The sequence below is a fragment of the Carya illinoinensis genome, chromosome 11, assembly GCF_018687715.1.
Source record: "Carya illinoinensis cultivar Pawnee chromosome 11, C.illinoinensisPawnee_v1, whole genome shotgun sequence".
In the NCBI taxonomy this organism is placed as follows: Eukaryota; Viridiplantae; Streptophyta; class Magnoliopsida; order Fagales; family Juglandaceae; genus Carya; species Carya illinoinensis.
The window spans coordinates 3223245-3243305 of record NC_056762.1 but is presented as its reverse complement, the minus strand read 5'-3'; the positions used below and the strand labels follow the sequence as shown (position 1 = coordinate 3243305).

The following is a 20061-nucleotide window of genomic DNA, read 5'->3' as shown; positions in this document are numbered from 1 at the left end:
CAAATAAACAAAACAAAGTCAATGCATAAAACTAAACCCCGAACACATCCTTTTCAAATGCTTCTCTTCGATGTTAATTGTCAAGCACATGCCCTGAAAAACTCCATCCCTTCGACATGTTCAGGAGCCATTTTCTTCAAATCTAAGCGCCAGCAAAACACTTCTGGACCTTGACTTATTCTGCTTGCCTTTAAAAAAAGAACAGAAAGAAATAACCTTGTTCTCTTGGGTCTTGTATATAAGTGGACCCAAATTACTACTTTTCCCACAGAGTAAATAGAATTAAATCGTATCCTTTTGCCTTGGACTGACAGCTACTTTGCTTCAGACTCCAGAGCGAAGTATCCATGGCGGCAGAGCGTGCGGTTCTCTTAGCTTCTCTTCTTCTCTTCTGTTGCTTGGCGGCAACTTGCCATGGAAGTGTGCTCTTTTCTTCTCTACCAAGAACCCTTGAAGTCACTACTTCATCCAAACAAGGACAAGGTACTGAACCTTCTCTCTCTCTCTTATAACCACATCAAGTTTTCCCAGAAAATTATTCAACCAAACAAAATTCAAAACTTTCTATCTGGTTCCCAATATTTTGAATTCTCCACTCATTGAAATCCAAGAAATTCAAATAGAATTGCCAGTTAAGCTCGTCTTCCAAGTTTGAAACTTTAATTAGCATATAAAGATTAGACTTTATTGATCGAATTTTGCAGTTCTGAAAGTTGGCGTAGATAAAATGACTGTAACATGGGGTCTAAACCAGAGCTTAGCAGCCGGGACTGACTCTACCTACAAGACCATAAAGGTCAAGCTGTGCTACGCACCGGTGAGCCAGGTTGACCGCGCATGGAGGAAGACAGTGGACAACCTAGCCAAGGACAAGACCTGCCAGTTCAAGATCGTTTCTAGGCCGTATGATGCGTCGAACAGAACAGTGCAAAGGTTCGAGTGGACCATCGAGCGAGACGTGCCCATGGCCACGTACTTTGTACGCGCCATTGCCTACAACTCCGCCGACGCCGAGGTGGCTTACGGTCAAACAACAGACGCCAAGAAGACCACCAACTTATTTGAGGTACAATCAATCACTGGACGCCACGTGTCACTCGATATTGCCTCGATCTGCTTCAGTGCTTTCTCGGTTCTGTCCTTGCTTGGGTTCTTTGTTGCAGAGAAGAGAAGGGCAAAAACAGTCTGAAAGGGTGTGACATAGAAGTTAATATGCATTGGCCCTGAGTCAAGATTGTGGTACTAGTTGAATTTGATGTAACAGTGAAGATGTACTTTGAATGGATGGTTGGAGTTAAAGAGGGGTGGGATAGGTTTATGGTTGTCACAAATTTCAAAGAAATGTGGGTTATCTATCTTCCTTGTTTTAATTATTACTATTTGAGTAACATCAAGACCTTCTTATGGTTTACTCAAATAAAAAACTTTAATGTTAGATTATGTTAATTTTTGCTTAATGTCATATGGTATTTTATCTTGAATTAAATAGAGAATTTTGAATGTTAATTTTGAATTTTATCATCCTAAATTATATTTGTTGATATGATATAATTACACATGTTAAGTGGTTGTTCATTTAAATAATTCGTAGAGGATTCAGTCTCTTTCATGAACCGATGTCAAATCACAGCTGGGATGGGATGTTATGCCATGAATTAACAGTCAGATATTGGATTTCACATTCATCTTCTCAATCTCAACATATCAACAATAGCAAGCATTACTTATGCTAGTGGGCATGTCTTAATTATTCCATCATGCTCTCCCTCTTTATATCATAGTCTAATTTTTGTTTCAAGATGAACGGTTAAAATTTTTCATGCCGAAAGAGTGACCGACACAACTTTTGGAACGATTCATTTTAAATCTAATTTCGAACAATTTAGTCTGTTTGATCCATTGCAATCGGATTTTGATATTTAAGTCAGAATATAGATTTCGTTCGAAATTTATATACATGGTATTTTTTAAAGGTGAGGACAAATTAATAAGCCGGTCTATAGCCACCGCTGGAGACTCCCGCTAGGAGCTCCCGCTTGGTTTAAAAAAAAAAAAAAATTAGTTTTTTTTTCATATCATTTTTTGATATTTTTAAACATTTTGAAAAAAATAAAAAAATTTATAATAATATTAAACAAAATTTTCTTAATCATTAAGAAAAAGAAAAAGAAAATAAAAAAATAAAACACTAGGAGTGGTAGTTCCTAACGGGATCCCCAGCGGAAGATCTAGTATTTTCCAATTAATAATTTCAAAATTTTGTTTCGTACGACACCCATTCTTTTCCTCATTTCCAATGAACTGACGGCTCAATACCTTATAATCAAACTAGATCTGTCTCTCTGTATGCTTTTTATGGAGAGTTATAATACTTTGTGTAATTTTGAGAAGTAAGAACTGTTATAGGAAATCAAATAAAAAAAATTGGATAGAGATAGATCCCACAAACAAAATAATTAATTATTTTTTCAATAGGAATAAATTCATAATTGTCAATTATTTCTTTAATGGGGGTAATTATTGCCTAGAATTTAGTTTTTTATTAATTAAAAAATGAGATGTATTACAGCTACAAAAAAATTTCATAAAAATGAATTTGTAAACTGATCTAATTTCATATAATACGTTAGATTTATTTTAAAATAAAAATAACTTTATAATCTAACATACCATATCAAATCATGTCAGTTTGTATAATTATTTTTATGAAATATTTTTTATTGTTAAAGCATTTATCTTAAAAAATTATGGATTGTGGAATAGAAGACGGAAACTACAGGGTTGCTCATTTGGCTAGGTTTTGAAAAATGTTTTGCCTTGTATTTGTCGATATTCTATTAAAAAAATTATTTATTAGATGTTAATTTATTTTTTGGGATTTTAAAATCTAGTTTATATAAATATATGCTGATATATATAATTATTTATATAACAATTATTTCGAACTTTGATTTATACCGGATAAGGCAGTCCATTATGCAACTAATTATATATATATATATATCAAGAAGATGACATATGACCCTTTTATTCGAAATATCACAACTTGCACAAGGAGAAGTGCCAGCGGAAATTCCAAGAGGTCTCAACTTCCAAGTAAGATACTCTGACACGTTATTTCTATATTTTGAAAAAAATAATAACATTTATCATTCCTTTTTTTAAATAAAAAATGATTACTACTTTACTTTAAAAGGGAGGTATGTTATGAAAGAGAGACGTTTCTTATTTTATCTTGAAAATCTTGAATGATATCTATATATATAAAAGAATAAATGCAATTTTGACCGTTATAATTGACAATTAAAGACAATCAATCATGACGATTACAGACGGTCAATTATGATGATTATGGACCGTCATAATTGACGACTAAGTATGCTCAATTATGACAGTTATTATGACGACTAAAAGTGGTTATACAAGTTAGTTTATAACACTCTTCTTTTAGATGACCACATATAAAGAATATACCTCGTTAAAACCTTATCAAGGAAAAACTCTGTGGAAAAAAAAAACTAATGGTAAAGGAAAAAGAGTACAGTATTCATGTGTACTGCCAATCGCTTTAGGATTGTCTCATTAAAACCTTACAAAAGAAAACCCAATGGGAAAAAATCTTAGCGAAGGAAAAAGAGTACAATTAACACAAGTCTTCAAGACATTACTCTCCCTAAAAAGTGCATGATAATAGGTTTTCAAGTCTTTGCATTCCAATATTCTGCACAATCTTCTTAAATGTTGCACTTGGTAATACTTTAGTGAATAAATCTGCCAGATTATCACTTGTCTGTATCTTCTTGACATTAATTTCACCTATTTTCTCATGAATTGCAATGATCTCTCTGTGTGGATCTAAAAGATAACCTGCATCCGTATATCCAACTAATTGTGGACTTGATCCATGTTGATAAAATAATCTCATATCAATTGTACCTCGAAGGTAACGAATGACATGTTTAATACCATTCCAATGTCTTCGAATTGGTGTGGAACTATATCTTGCAAGTAAATTAACTGAAAATGCAATATCAAACCGAGTGCAATTTGCAAGATATACTAGGACGCCAATTGCACTGACTCCAATTGCACTGAGATAAGGTACTTCAAGAACAATAATTTCTTTATTGTCTTCACAAAGATGAAATGGATCTTTCTGCACATCAAGTGATCAAACAACTATTGGAGTACTCAGGGGATGAGTTTTGTCCATATAAAAGTTTTTGAAGACTTTATAGTGAAAGGTCTTTAGTTGATGCATCTCAATATTGTGTACCAACTCTTTAAATGATACAATTGGTAATGTTTTGATAAACAAATTTATCATATTGATTCAAGATCATTTTAACATTAAACTCACTACTTTTCTGGAGTTGTGCTCTTCTGGAGTTCTTTTAGTAGAGAAGTTATCAAAATTAAGTCGCCAACCTCCATATTCAACAAAAATAGTGGCCACCTTTTTAGACCAAACAAGCACCGCAGAATTTTACACCTCTTCTATAGCTGTTAGGCACCGTAGAACTATGATGATATATCTCTTGTCTCTTGTAAAAAGATGCTTCACGAGAGACGTTGTAAAGCAATAGAAATAATTTGTACTTCCTTTTACTCACCTGATGATGTTGCTCTTATGATAGGAACATAGATTCATTTTTCTGAAAAGGACTTATTCTGATGTCGTTTCAGAATCAAGATTTCTTAGTACTCAATATTTTCCCTCTGTTATGACCATGTCTCAGAGGTTATTAGCTAAAGTGAATGAGGTCAACTAACTCAATAATCAAATATCTTAATTGCGTTAGAAGCTCTCTGCGAGGAGTCGTAAGAACAAGAAACTGAATGAGGAGAATAAGGCGCTAAAACAGTATGCCCTTAATCTTCAGGATCAGCAACAACAGATATTTGAAGAAGTCCAAATACTTAGAGAATAAGGACAAGCTACATTTAATCTCGCCGTAGATATCTGAAAAAGTCCAACTTCAAAGAGAGTAGGGCAAACTGCTTTTAATTTCACGGCCTAGTAAATATCTGTGGGATATCTGTGTTTAGTGTATCCTCTATCAATATATATAATTTTGTCTCACTTTCATAAATTTCTCTATAAAAGAAATATTCAACTCATCTTTATTCACATCTCATCTTCTTCACTCTTCAGTAATTAGTCTGCATTCTTTCTCTGTAATGACCCAGCAATCTTCCCGTGACCAATATATGAGGTATTCTACACCTCGTGCACCAGTTGTTTATGCTTCTATTGTAGGTGTTATAATGTAATACAATAATGATCTGACTAATAAGTCAGATAATGATGCTATCTATGAGCTTGTGAGTCTCGGTATAAGATACTTATCAACCATTGTTGCATTTTTTCAGTGACTATAATCTAAAACTTGTGAGGTTGACAAACTCAACGAGAAAATTTCTATCCTTCATCGACTTCTTCTGGAGTTCAATATGAAGATATGAATAATAAAACAAGAGAATAAGAATTTAAAATCTTTGTTTAACTCTTCTTTTCGATTGCCTACTCCTTTAAATAGGGATGCCAAGCAAATTTTTGAAAAACAAGATCGTTTAAAGAATGAGGCGAAGAGCCTCAAATTTCTATAATTTTGTTTCGAGATAATAAAATAATATTTTACAAATATTTATATTATGTTTCTATCTTCTGGTAAATATTCTGTGTGTTTCATTTTATTTCTCCTTTAATAATGCACATTTCTTACAAAACCGTAATATGAATCTGAAATACTAATTACATTTAAAAGATGGTATTTCAGAATTAATAATTTCATTCATCTCCCCCTTGAAGCCGAAAGGGTTTCAGATTTATATTTTAAATATGTGCAGTTTTCTTGACCTCTTCTGGAGCCCCAATAACATTTAAATCATGTGACGCCCCCAAATTCCGTTTGGGATCGGACTGACATTTGAAGCGTCGAGACATGCAACACAAGGTTACATGCCCCCGTTCATGACATATAAGATGCAATAATCCTAACATGCATCTAACATTATGCAATATTCGCAGCGGATAATTTTTTTCTTTAGCAATACTATGCACCAGACTGAAAATATCTCAATACTTAAAACATACTTCATACATAAAGATCCATTGAATAACTAAGATCACAGCACTATTCCAAAATAGTTATGATCCAAAAGTACTGGAGATGCAACTCCATCGTACAAGTAGTAATTTAACTACTATATTAACATTAACGACGCACCGTCGTTCAGTCGACTGTGTCTAGTTGGTCAGCTCCTGGTCCTCCTTCAGGTCCTGTAACAAGATCTACCATTCGGGAGGAATGGTAGTTGGGACTACCACAGTGAGATTTGATTACAAATCTCAGCAAGTTAACAAAAAAACTTCCATACAGACTAATGATGCATGTATGACAGTAAAAGCATAAATGCATAATCAAATTCATAAGTAATTAAAGCATAACTTAGCGTACAACATAGCATAATTGACATAGCTTAAATTGAATCATGAACTGAACTTGACTTGACATGAACTTGATCTGAAACTTGACTTAGCATGAACTTACTCTGAAACTTGAATTAACATGAAAAATACATACTCCACAGTTGTTGTGGCCCCATGTATTCTACGTGTAAATACATACTCCACAGTTGTTGTGGCCCCATGTATTCTACACAAACTTGACTTAACATTAAAAATACATACTCCACAGTTGTTGTGGCCCCATGTATTCTACACAAATTTGACTTAACATGAAAAATACATACTCCACAGTTGTTGTGGCCCCATGTATTTTACGCATCACAATTGTAGTTAAATACATACTCCACAGTTGTTGTGGCCCCATGTATTCTACACATCATAATGTACTCAAGATGAAATGTAACTGGAATACGAAAGGACTGAAGTCCTGACGTAACATAACGTGACTTGAACATAACTTAGAATACATGACCAACTTGAAATAGAAACATTTCGTAACATGGCATAACATATAATAGACAACATATTTAACATGACATACTTGCAACAGTGAATATTACATGACTTGACTTACATGTAATAGATGACATACTTAGCATGACGTACTTGTAATGTACAGTAATACATAACAGAATATATTATGTAACAGATAAAAATTGATGACAGAATAAATTCTGTATAATAGACAATTACATGATAACTTGACATGGCATGACACATATGATAACATACATACATACACTGTAGTTCTTTTACTTAGCATACATACACAGTAGACTGCTAGTAAGTTAAAAGCTAACTTACCTCGATCTCCGCGTTTCTTATAAAACTTCAAGTGCGATCACGAGGAACTGTAATTAGTGATTCTAAAAGTTAGAACTAAATCACTAATAATTTGAAATATGGAAAATACTAACTTAAAGAGTAAAATTTTCATTTTACTCTCTACATGTGGGAAAATGACCGTTTTACCCATAACTTAAGGATTTTGCATACTAACTCCAAAAGTTTCCAAAATTTACATTCCTCATGTAAATCTTGTCCTAAACTTAAATATCAACTCAGAAAAATTTAAAACAAAACACAACTATGAAGAACACACTATGGTCGAAACATCCATAGGCCATTTCCCTTTATTTTTGTTGCAATTCCTTTCAACTTCAAAACTCATGCTTAAACCAAAATTTTGCAACAAACATCTTCCAATCCTAAGTTCAAAACCATACTTAAAACATCCATTTAGAAAAAACTAATAATCAACACCAAACTTTTTTGTAAAAAGATCCAAGCACTTGAATCACAAGTTTTGACCTTAAATCAAAACATCTCCAAGAATTTCAAAAAATCAAATCTTATTTCTAACATATTCATAATATCATCCTAACATCAACCATACTTTAAATCATCAAACTAAAGTCACCAAAATCACAAAATAACATTTGGAGTTTTTGGTTTTACACTTAGTCCAAAAACATAAACTTTTCCTTCAACTAGTTTTGATAAATCTCTTGATCTATGACTTATAAATATATGATCTTCAAACCAAACCATCACATGGTTTAAAAAGATGCCCTAAAACATATATAAGCTTCTAATTCAAGATCATATGGTTAGAAATTAACCAAAACATAAATTTAGCCAAGAACATCCACACTTTGGCTTATCTGAATATCTCTTTGCATAAAATTTCATATCTTTGAAACTAATATCAAATATCTTCAAAATAATACTATAACATGTACATAAGATGCTTAGGATCCTCCAATAAAATTATCAAAGTCATTAGAATAGGTTTAGACCACCAAAGAGTTAAACTTTCTCAAAATAGAAACTGTTTTTCTTCTTCCAGTTTCTAAGTTTCTAAATCTAAGCAAATATTTCATCAAAACCTTCAATCATGCAAAAATCCTCAACCAATAGTCATATATACATGTTAACAATACTCCATAAAAATTTCGGACCAATATCTATCCATTAGCTTGGTCAAAAACTCCAAACTATAACATATTCTCCAGTTTATCTCCCAGAATGACCTTTCTATAGTTTACACAATATTTGACTAACCAAATGATCTTCAAATGGGGCAAATAAGATATCCATGTAAACTAGACTCAAAAAGGAACAACTTATATGAAGGAGACTTTATGATAAAACACTTACAACAGCTTCGAAATGGGCATGCAAAAGAACTCCTAAAAGCTGTCCGAGAGAGAATGTTTGATATTCTTTTAAAGAAACGTGTAAATGAAGATAAGTTCGTGGGTGATGGCTGGAGATGCTTATGGAAGAGATAAGGGAGATGATAAGGCTGGAGTTGAGAGTTGAGTGTGGTTTTCTCCTACCCAAAATATCTATAAAATATTATCTCAAAATATTCTATCCAATAATATCTATAAAAATCAGCTCAATATATTTTCCAAATGTGGAGTAGACTTGGAAGAGTAAGGTGGCTAAAATCTTTCTATGTGTATTTTAAATCTCTATTCTTAAGATATTTTCCAAATGTGTATTTTGCTTAGGTGTCATGATCTCACACCTTGATTTCCTTCACAATTCCATCTAATGGTTTCTCTTTGTGCTAAGTATCTAATACTATTCATTATGTGTGGTTAAGATCTTGCCAAGTGTCCAAATAAAATATCGCTATCCTAATTTAGACATTTCACACTATGATTTTGAAAACACTGCGCTCAGTACATTTACCGAAGTTACTATTCACTCCAAAAATAAACGTAATAAACTTAGTACTGAAAAATTCTAAATATTTAATTAAGCCTAGTGGTGTAGACTATAATGTATTCTAACACTTTTAACTATCTCAAATAATTAAAATCGCATTTCTGGTACCATAGTGAGTGATAACACTAACTATGTTGACAGGCTAAAATTTATGCGATTAGTCGATTCGTGTAAACTTACAAAGTTTTCACGAGGTTCCTAAAGTCAATAGAAATTCCTTAAATTGAATTTCTAGCGGACTGTTACAAATCATCTATATAAACTACAATAAAAACTAATCTAGATATTGAAAATATATGGAAAATAGCTTGTTCCACATGCGTTTAGATTGTTTTAGATCATATAAGCATTTTTGAAACTTGATAAAATAAATACTTTAGGACTACATGCTTCATGCATTTCATATCTAGTAATCCATATAAATATGCAGTTAATTATAAATACTCAAACGTTCGGTAACTATCAAGCTAATAAAAACCTTAATATAACTGCGTCCACTTCAAAAGCATATCAATATTATTTCTGCGAGAAACCGACTCGTAATTTATTTATCGCATTTTCATTTTCTTTATACAAATACCCACTGATATTCAACAAACATCACCTTTTAGGTGTTTGGACTACAAGTCCATATATATCACATTTTATTAATGATATTAATTCTGTAGGAATTGTTTCTTTCCATTTTGGCTAATATTTTTACGTCAGTATTTTTCGACGGCTCTTGGCTCATTTTCTTTATTACTTCTAGTAATGTCAAGTGTTATCTTACATGAAAATACGTTGTCAACAACGGTTTTATTTCTATCCATAATTTCTCTAATACTCATGAAATATATTGAGATATCGTTAGTTTCAAGTACCTGTTCTTCTTCAAGAGAAGCCATTTCATGAAAAATCTCTTCAAGAGATATTCTTAAGGAGGATTATACTCTTCATGAGTTTTTATTATGAGAGAATTTTGTATAAAAAGTTTGGATGAATCTTAATTCTTGTTTCGTGGGTATGGCCTATTCAGGAGCACCAAATTCTTTTCTTTGTACTTTTCTCTTTCGGGATACTTTATTTTTTATATCAATAGGTTTTAGATGCTTTTAGACATGTCTTATGTTCATTAGATTGCTAAATTTCTTAATTGTCCTACGATGATTTCAATTCTCATTGGAATTTTAGCAGTTAGAATATGAGACATTTTTATCTTATTGCATCAATAAATTAATTATTATCTAAACTTCTAGCTCACTTATGACAATCAATATAACGTCGAATTATTTTGTTTTATTTGCTTCTAACAAATTTTTCTTTCCGCTTATGGTGGGAAGACTTTATAGTAAAAGAATTTTCTGATTTTTTTATAGATGTCCATATGACAATTATTCGACTTATCATAATTGATTTTGGATAATCAGGATAATTATGAAAAACATACAAATATTTTAAATCATATCACTTTTAATGCATCATAATATTTGATTAATAATTATATAATATCATCTTAAAGAGAAAGTTGGTAGTTTTTTTAATATGATCTTCTGGCCCGAAATCATAGAAGTACTATAAAGATATTAATTACCATGTCCAAGCTCTTGATTTTTTTTGAAAAAATGCACCATTCACTTCTGGGAATAATATAAATCCAATACCGTTCACTTTAGGTAATTATATGGAACTAGTAGATAGGACATGACTCATGATTTTTTAACAAAAACTCATTATTTTACTCAGCCATTAGAAGACAAGATATAAGTTTAGAATATCTTGTAAACTTTCGCACTCGATATTGCTACTTCAATAGTACATTTAAGGCATTCATTTTAAACAGATATTTTTTAGTGGTTTTTCTCTACACAATTTCAATTATGCAACTTCAGGTGCATTAATCATAATGAGGAGGATCCCAATCTTTTGGTACACGTATCACTCATTTAAACTATCTCACAGAATCAATAAATCTTTTATTATGAGATATTCAATAAAATTATTGATTTAGGACGATCCTTCAGGGATATTCCATTTATATTCCAAAATGAATCTTATCATCAATAATTCATAACAAGTATAAAAAATAAATAGAACTTGTATATAAACTATGTGAATAAAAATTGACCACAGATATAACTAAAATGTAAATTATTCAAATTTTAATTCACCATAGATATAACTGAGATATAAACTATGTGAATAAATATAGAATTTTATCAAGTAATAATAATGAATATAATCTTTAATATTTACATTGGAGATTGCAAGTAATATATTGAAAAACTTACTTTTTACAAATAATATATTGAAAAACTTATTTGAAGTAGAAGACCACTAGTTTCAGAATCAACAAAATCTCATGTTGATAACGTTTTATGAAACTAATAAAGAGAGAGAGAGAGAGAGAGAGAGAGAGAGAGAGAGAGAGAGAGAGAGAGAGAGAGAGAGAGAGAGAGAGAGAGAGAGATCTTGAACGTGAGAGATGCGCTTCTTATTTCATCTTAAAAACCTTGAATGATACCCATATATATAGAAGTATAAAGACGGTTTTGACTATCATAATTAACAGGCTAAAGACAATCAATTATGACGGTTATGAATAATTATAATTGACGGCTAAAGACGGTCAATTATAACAACTATCACTATTATAATTAACGATTAAGTACAATCAATTATGACAGTTAAAAATAATTATACAAATCAATTTATAATAAAATAGACTTTTATTTTTTATTTTGTGCCGATGAATAAAATATTTGATATATTTCCTACTCACTGGATGTCATGCGACTTCGAGAACACTTGATGAGACTACCACTAGCTAGTTTGGTGGAATATAAACAAATGGTCTAATTGATAAATTTTACACACGTTGGGAATAAACTAATATACAGTGGTAAAGATCCTTTCTCAAAAAAAGGTAAAGGCCAAGATACACATGCAAGCGCGTAGACGTTACGTAATTATTTTTAAAAAGATAAATAAATGAGATTTATATAAAAAAATTAATTTTTTAATCATAAACTTATTCTTTTTAAAGCGACTGTACAGCACTCTAAAAAACAAATTAATGACATTCAATTCATAAGTTCTCATTCATTAATCATAACCCTCCTCTCCTTACAGACATTATTCCCGTGTTTCCCTGCGTCTCATTACAAACATAATCCTTTCAATTTTAAAAAGAATAAAATGATTCTGAGACTTCTAAAAAGTAGAGATCTTACAACCTCAACGGTATTATGAAGTGCCAAGTACTTAGAAATCTATATCCTAAATCAGAATAATTGGTGAGTTCGAAAGAAAAAGAAGCTAGCAGATAAATGATGTCACTACACTTGCAGCTATACAGAGTAAGGAGAAAAAACTAAAATTGCAATTTTATTCTTCCTATAAAATCTAATACCGATCTAAGCTCTGATTATAAAAACTGAACAATTTGCATAGTTTGTAGTCACCAAAATTATACAACAAAAAATCTGATGGCCAAGACTTGTGCTTGAAGAGAAAAGATCCATTTGTGAAAAAGCAGCACCTTTTTTTTTTTTTTTTTTTTTTTCGTGGGAGAGCTACCTTTTGCTCAACTTAGTGACATTGAATTCCCGTTGCCATTAGCATGACGTATCCGATTGACAAGCTTCTCTGGCAATTGTTTCGTAGCCTATAGAAAAGATGCAAAGGAAGGAGGTGAGCCTATATACCCTAAACCGTGTACATTATTAGCGATACAGAGAGAAGATTTCTTTCTTGAGAGCGTACCTGGAAGTGTCTCATGTGCAAAATTGGTTCGCACCCAACATCTGCAACTGATTTCCCATTTGGGGTTTGCAATTTAAATCTCTGAGCTTCATATGCTTTAAGAACATTTTTGTCATCGGGCAGTTGGTAGCAAACTTGTAGGAGTGAGCTAAGAGAATTCATCTGGCGGACGACAGCAGACAAAATGAAAAAGGCAACTTCAGGCATCGATATGGACAAAAAAAAAAAAAAAAAAAAAAAAAAAAACAAGAACTAGATTTTAATCCATTTAGGAAACTCTCAGGCGCTTCCATATGAGTTTCTCTGTTATGAAAACAACATTTCGCCTCACTTCTTAGAGTCCTTAAGAGAGAGTGTAAACCACAAAACCCAGTACATAAAAAGTATGGTGAGTATGCTTGGACAGGCATGTAGTTTGGGGACTATGGGTGTCATCAAATGCAAATTGCAAACGATATACATGCCTGCTGCACATTGACGCATGCAGTGTAGTCTAGTTTAAAAATGAAATAAGGATCAAAATCTATGTATTTATGGCACCTAAAACGTGCTCACCTTCATGTATGGACAGGAGGCACAGCCTCCATGAATAGAACATCCCTCCCCACCAGCTACTCCAGGTATAATAGGCAGGATGACATCACCCAATTTAACTGATGATTGTGATGATGTTCTTGTCATTGAGTCTGATGAGACTGGGAACACTATTTCAACCTTTATTTTTGCTAATCCAGAAGGGGAAATTTGAGAACCTAACAAATCACGAACTGCTGCAACAATTGCAGTCACCATTCCAGTTTCTGTTCCCAATATAAATTGGAGATGGTCGTCAACATTTCTATCTAAAGCCTCTTGAACTCTCTGTTCTATAAAATCTAGAATGTTTTGGGTGGAACCAACAACTCCCATTCCTCTTCTCTTTGCTTCCATAGCCAAAGAAAACATTTCTCCGGGGACTTCGAGATGAGCAGTCAGGAATGCATCACAATACATTTCATTTATCTTCTTGACAACTTCATGTCCAAAAAGGTGATGCACAATGCACGTTCCATCCTGATACAAGAACATTCAATCAGCAAATAAAATATAATCAGTTTTACGGCCACATCTGAGAAACAAAGGTAAAATCAGAAAAGAAACAATATAAAGCTGTTTGCCAGCTATGTTTACAAATACCAAAGAGGTCCAGGAAAAAACTCTGAACCAAATACAAACTGGATGAAAAATGAAAAGGTACCATTTAAAGGCAGTGAGAATGATCAAGCACATGCACTCTTAACAAGCCTATAAAAATGACCAAAAGTACCAAAAGGACACTGCACTTCAGTATATTATGGTCCTGCTCTTTCCACCAACATATTTCTGCCCAACCCACCATTTGAATAGTGAAGTGTTATAGTCACAAGGAGATCCCACAAAAGATATACTCTAGTAGGACAATCCATCAATAGAGACTAACACGTAGTGAGAGCAACCATTGTGAAGCAGATCATCGGCAGGGATAAAACTTTGATATGATGCCCAATCAAATATTCTGTAGTGTAGTATAGGTGGTACTAGTAGCAGAAAGAAGAAGAAGAAGAAGATGATGATGATGATGATGATGAAAGTTTTTCATGGCCGCATAGTGTGGTTTTGGAACTAAGTTAATGTCAGAAGTATCACTTTGTCCAAGTCATAATGCTGTTACTACAGATAAATTCTATTCCGCCTTAGGTCCCAAAAAGAAATATAAAAATAAAATGTACCTGATAATAGTGCAGGTGAGTTAGTAATGATCTAATAGTCTCTCTACTGTGTCCTGGATGTATTTCAGTGATTTCTTCATCAGTCATCTTACTCATCTGTTGGAACAACTCTCTAATATTTGCACCCATATAGGAATCGGGCCCATACCATATGTTTAAATCTGGCACTTGAGCAAAAGCCTGCAGAGAAAGATGTCACTTGAGTCAAAGAGTCAAATGAAGTAGACCTACAAGGTTTGAGACTTCAATAGCACTTAATGCATTAATATTAGCATTGAAAACGCAGGTGATGGATGACAATAACCTTGCAATACTACCAACCTGCAGAATGGTTTGCACGACATTTGAAGAAGTACAGGTAATGGTTGGTACAAGCTCATGAGCATATGCTTTTGTCTCTAGTGAAGTATTGATGTAGATGACATGCAAAGAAGGAGAAGACATAGAAGCTGCCTCAAGATAATTCATATAAGAAGGGGAAGCTGCCGCATCTGCCAAAGAGCAACTAATGCGTTCATTTGACATCCTGAATACACCAACCTGCACATAAATACATGAAAAGCCAAAAAAAAAAAAAAAGAACTGTTACCCTATCAGTGGAACAAACACCAGAATAGAGTGAAATGAAAGATTTTGAGACGCTTAATTTAATCATAGCACAAAAGTTCAAAGGTAGCAGTTTAAAATGAAGATTCTACATTCTGGTATCAGAACATCTAAAAATCAAATACTAGAGCACTCTTTTGTTGTGGACTAGGTAGTAGGTCCAGAACAAGAAAATTATGTAAAAAATATTACTAAACTTGCTTATGAATTTGGCAATATCAGGTCATCAATTCATATATAGCATGAAAAGCATCCTCATTTTGGTAGTTAAATCCTTGGCCTGTCCATTCCCAGATTCTAGTGCACAAGCATGATGCTGATTAATCATTCGACACAGAGACACACTCATACGTTGCCTACACCTATGTTCAATAAAGAAATGAGAATCTGAAGAAAAGAGGAGAAAAGAAATGAGGCAAGACATACATCTCCAAAGCCAGCCTGATCAAGGATTGCACGCACATTTTCTGACATAAAATCTACACCTAAAACTGTTATGAATTTGCATCCAGCTTTTGCCATCTTCAAAGCGGCATCTGCCATTACCAATGAATCAGAAATATAAATGTGTGGCCACTGTTTCTGAGCAGCAGTCAAGATGCCTTGGACCTCAGGATCCATGTAAAAATGTGCGACAACACCAATATTCTTTGCCTTTAGAACATTGACAAGTTCTTTAACCTTAAACTCATCGGGCAGCAAATACCTTGCCTGCAATTAAACTAAAAAGGTTCTTAGAATTTTAATACTGTCAGGAAAATAATCATTTGACAAAACACAAAGCAAATTAAACAAAAACTTATTAGCAATTCAGATTCAAACCTTGCACCTTAAGGAAAGCGAATTATTGCAAAGTTCAAATGAAGATCTTATGTATGTAATCACAATAAAGGTACTATCTTACCAGATGTCCATGAAGTAAATCAAGCAAAAACTCTTTTTCCCCTCGTCCCAAATGTCCCACATGACATGCATTTTTTTTTTTTTACACTTAAAAATCCCAAGAGTCTAGCATCACCAACTAAGAAATTTAGAAATTCGGCTAGACCCAAAATCAGAATTTTTAAGACGTAAATTATGAGCTTCTTTACTGAGTGTAGCTTGTGTGCCCCATATAAAATAGAAAGGCGAACGTCCTTTTTTTTATTTTTTTATTTTTATTTTTTATTTTCTATCATCCTAGACAGATTGGCATGCGCCCGTCCTCATTTGACTCGGGCCAAACATTTAAGCCCGTTAGCCAATAAAACAAAATTAAACAACTTCAATGATTTCATGCATGGGGCACAACCAGATATGCGGTAGTGAGGAGATTTATGTAATTAAGCATAAGACGACAGAATGAAATGTTATGCAAAAGCTCGGGCAACTTGATCACTTTCTTGTGAGTTGAAAAGAAAAGAAAAGAAAAAAAAAACAATATAAACGATTTCAATCGTATAATCGAAATACATAAAGCATCACAAAATTTTCAGGTTTTTAAGATTTCTATTGTGCATCAAGAAACAGAAATTGACCGTTGATTTAACATATAGGTACACCTACAAAAAGAGTTCCCTGCATGCACGCCAGATATTAAGATCAGCTAAATGAAAATTTCTATATCAAGGAAGGGTATCAAGCTATAGTTGGGAAAACCAAACTCTTAAAATTGATTTTATCACAATTTAATGCTTTCAAGGATCTCTTCCATTTCAAACTTTCAACATTAATGACTGGAGGTTAGTAATATACCAATAATTTTGAAAAATGAGACCAGCATTGGACTTTCTAGGATCACAATTACACTAAAACCAACTTCCCAACACAAGAAGAAAAACATACGAAATGAAGAAAAAAAAAAACAGAGACGAATTATCACAGACCTGAGCCTCAGCATAGCTTCCCTTCGCTTTTATCCCGTCCGCCGTCACCACCAGCGATGGGAACGGCTCGAAAGGTGGCTTCTTCCCTTCGCGTTCTGCCACCAACGCCTTTGTCCTCTTCTGCATAGTAACCAGCACATTGTGCCAAGTATTGACTCTGGACCTCTCTCTTGCAGGCACTCCAACATTCAAATCAGCCAAATCCTCGGTCTTGACCTTCAGCACCTCCTCAGGGGCCGCACCGTCGAGAACCCGAACCAGGCAGGAGCAGAAACCCCTTGTAATCTCGGAATCGCTATCCGCCGCAAATCTCATCTTACCGTCTTGGTCCAACTGGGCCTGGAGCCACACCTGCGCCGTGCAGCCCATGACCCGGTTGGAGTCGTTCCGAGCGGATTCGTCCAACGGAGGGAGGAGCGTCGCGTAGTGGAGCAAGCGCTTGACGCGTTCGACGGGCTCAGAGAGGGACTGGAATTCGGAGATGAGGCGGTGGAGTTTGGAGGAGACGAGGTCAGCGGTCTGCGAAGGAGAGAAGGTGACGGCGGAGCAGGCGAACGGGGAGCTAGCGTTTTTGGGATGAATGGGCTTCATGGGGTTGGAATCGGGGGTTGAAGATTGAATGCATTTGAGAGACTTGAAGAACATGAATGAAGATTGGGGCTTGTGGAGGTTGAAATTGAAAGGTAAGACGTAACCAGGTTTAGGGTTTGGACAATGAGATACGGAAAAGGACGAAGCAGAAGAAAAGGTAGAAGAAGAAGATCTCAAGGCCATGGTTGAAGAGGAATACCCTGTTCTAGTTCTTCGGAGTGGATGTGTTTGTGTTTGTGTTTATGCTTGTGCGAGACAGAGAGGGGGGAGCAGGCTCAGCAGAGCCTTAAAAAGAAAAGGGGGGTGAGGGGTGCCGGTGAGGTTTGGGGCCGCGGAAGAAGAGGGAGCGGCGCAGAGGCCAACCACAAAGGGATAGAAGGAAAGGAAACAACGCGCGAAGAAGCGGGGAAAAGGAAGAAAAGAGAAACAAGGCAAGTAAAGAGGAGGGAAATAAAGAAAACGAAACGGAATCTATTCAGGACCAAGAGGATGGATGGATGAATTCTATTCATTACAATGAACAAAGTTCAAGCCATCATGGACCTCCTTTCCGGTGGGTCCCCTCTATTTTTCTTTTGTTTATTTATTCATTTCTTTTTTTTTACTAGTTTGAATCCTCGTGATGGCTCACGTCACAACATACTTATTTTTTTAATTTTTTTTTTAATTTTATTACTTTAAACTAATTCAATTCTTAATCTTTTAAACTAAAAAAATTCAAATTATATATAATGTGATATGTGTAATAAGAATATAATCGATCCAGTTTCATCTGATTTTATATATTTTTTAAAATTAAACCTCTATACATCAATTTTAAAAATTTAAAAATTAATACTGTACCGATTAATTATTGAAATTATTCATTGTAATGAACAAAGTTCAAGTCATCATGAACCTCCTATCCGGTGGGTCCCCTCTCTCTTTCTTTTGTATATTTATTCATTTCTTTTTTTACTAGTTTGAATCCTCGTGATAGCTCACGTCACAACATACTTATTTTTTTAAATTTTTTTAAATTTTATTATTTTAAACCAATTCAATTCTTAATCTTTTAAACTAAAAAATTCAAATTAGTTTAAAAAAATTTAAATTATATATAATGTGTGATCGATCCGGTTCGGTCTGATTTTATACATTTTTTAAAACTAAATCTCTATACATCAGTTTTGAAAATTTAAGAACCAATACCGGACCGATTAATTACCGAAATTAAAACTTCCGATCTTTGCGGTTTTGGTTCTAATCCGATCCCTCTTTCAGTTTTATGCATTATTTATGTTAGTAATAATATGATGTTTATCTATATTAAACTATTAGTTTATTTATATTATAGTATAAATATATTATTTCATAATAGTTAACACAAATTAGTGTAATATTAAATTTAACTGTAGTTTATATAATTTCTAAATTTTTTATATGAGTATATATGATCAAATATATAAAAATATATTACAGAAAGAATATATATTATTATTTATTATGCTAAAAATATATTTATCCTTAATATATATATATATATATATATGAAAAGTAAGTTTATATTAATAACTTAATATTAATGTTTATGTTTAAGATTAAAATTTTATGTTATATAAATTTTATGTTATAAGATTAATAAAAAACTTGAATAAGAAGATTAAAAATTTCATGTTATATTAATTAGCAATTTAGCATATAACACATACGATATAATGTAAAAATTTATATATATATATATATATATTGGGCCAGTTTGATTTAAACTGGTTTTTAAAATATAAAAACTGGTATCACACCAGTTTAAATTCAAAAGAACCGCTACCGTATTGAACTGCTTATAAATCAGACTGAACTCACCAATTTGGTTCGATTCTGTCCTATTTAACCATATTTTTTTTACACCCCTAATATGCGGGGATGATAAATAATTTACATCCCAATAAATAGATAATTCAATAAATATTTAGACGGTTAATACTTATAGTTTAAATTAAACTATATTTATATTTTGAACTTAAAATTTAGTACATTCTAAACTATTTAGAAGTAATCCAAGGATTATTAAACTCCAGTCTTAAATGGTACATACTTATTTGGGACAGTATTTACTTTTAAATTTTAAATTTTATTTTTTAATTAAATTATCCATAGTTTATGGTGTAAATGCTTTCAAATATATGATTCTTTACTTATTACTTCATTTCTTATGATTAATGTATTTTAATAGTTTAACTTAATACCCATTTATTAATCATAAATTTACTTGTCAAATCTAACTGTTAAAAGTGTTACATTTTATCCATTTATTTTT

At 32.9% G+C, this 20061-nt stretch overlaps 2 protein-coding genes across 2 annotated transcripts; one reads left to right on the top strand and one right to left on the bottom strand.

Moving 5' to 3' along the window:
* Window positions 1-1486, top strand: LOC122280637 (high-affinity nitrate transporter 3.1-like). The gene is made up of 2 exons (XM_043091614.1): window positions 1-483; window positions 705-1486. Exons 1-2 carry the CDS (start codon window positions 348-350, stop codon window positions 1187-1189), a joined length of 621 nt encoding a protein of 206 aa, XP_042947548.1. The 5' UTR covers window positions 1-347; the 3' UTR covers window positions 1190-1486.
* Window positions 1487-12487: 11001 nt separating this feature from the next.
* Window positions 12488-18183, bottom strand: LOC122281653 (quinolinate synthase, chloroplastic). Its single transcript, XM_043093357.1, has 7 exons — window positions 17175-18183; window positions 15736-16020; window positions 15025-15243; window positions 14704-14883; window positions 13511-14008; window positions 12956-13117; window positions 12488-12857 (listed from the first exon to the last, which is right to left on the bottom strand). Exons 1-7 carry the CDS (start codon window positions 17946-17948, stop codon window positions 12777-12779), a joined length of 2199 nt encoding a protein of 732 aa, XP_042949291.1. The 5' UTR covers window positions 17949-18183; the 3' UTR covers window positions 12488-12776.
* Window positions 18184-20061: the final 1878 nt, after the last annotated feature.

Excerpts from the sequence above, each read along its gene's own strand:
- LOC122281653 (XM_043093357.1), bottom strand. The coding sequence starts at position 17,948 with ATGGCCTTGAGATCTTCTTCTTCTACCTTTTCTTCTGCTTCGTCCTTT. Across the intron at positions 15,244-15,735 it reads ATCAGGCTGGCTTTGGAGAT|GTTGGTGTATTCAGGATGTC; the intron begins GTATGTCTTGCC and ends ATTTATGTGCAG. Across the intron at positions 13,118-13,510 it reads CCTCCTGTCCATACATGAAG|ATGAATTCTCTTAGCTCACT; the intron begins GTGAGCACGTTT and ends GTCGTCCGCCAG.
- LOC122280637 (XM_043091614.1), top strand. The coding sequence starts at position 348 with ATGGCGGCAGAGCGTGCGGTTCTCTTAGCTTCTCTTCTTCTCTTCTGT. Across the intron at positions 484-704 it reads TTCATCCAAACAAGGACAAG|TTCTGAAAGTTGGCGTAGAT; the intron begins GTACTGAACCTT and ends CGAATTTTGCAG.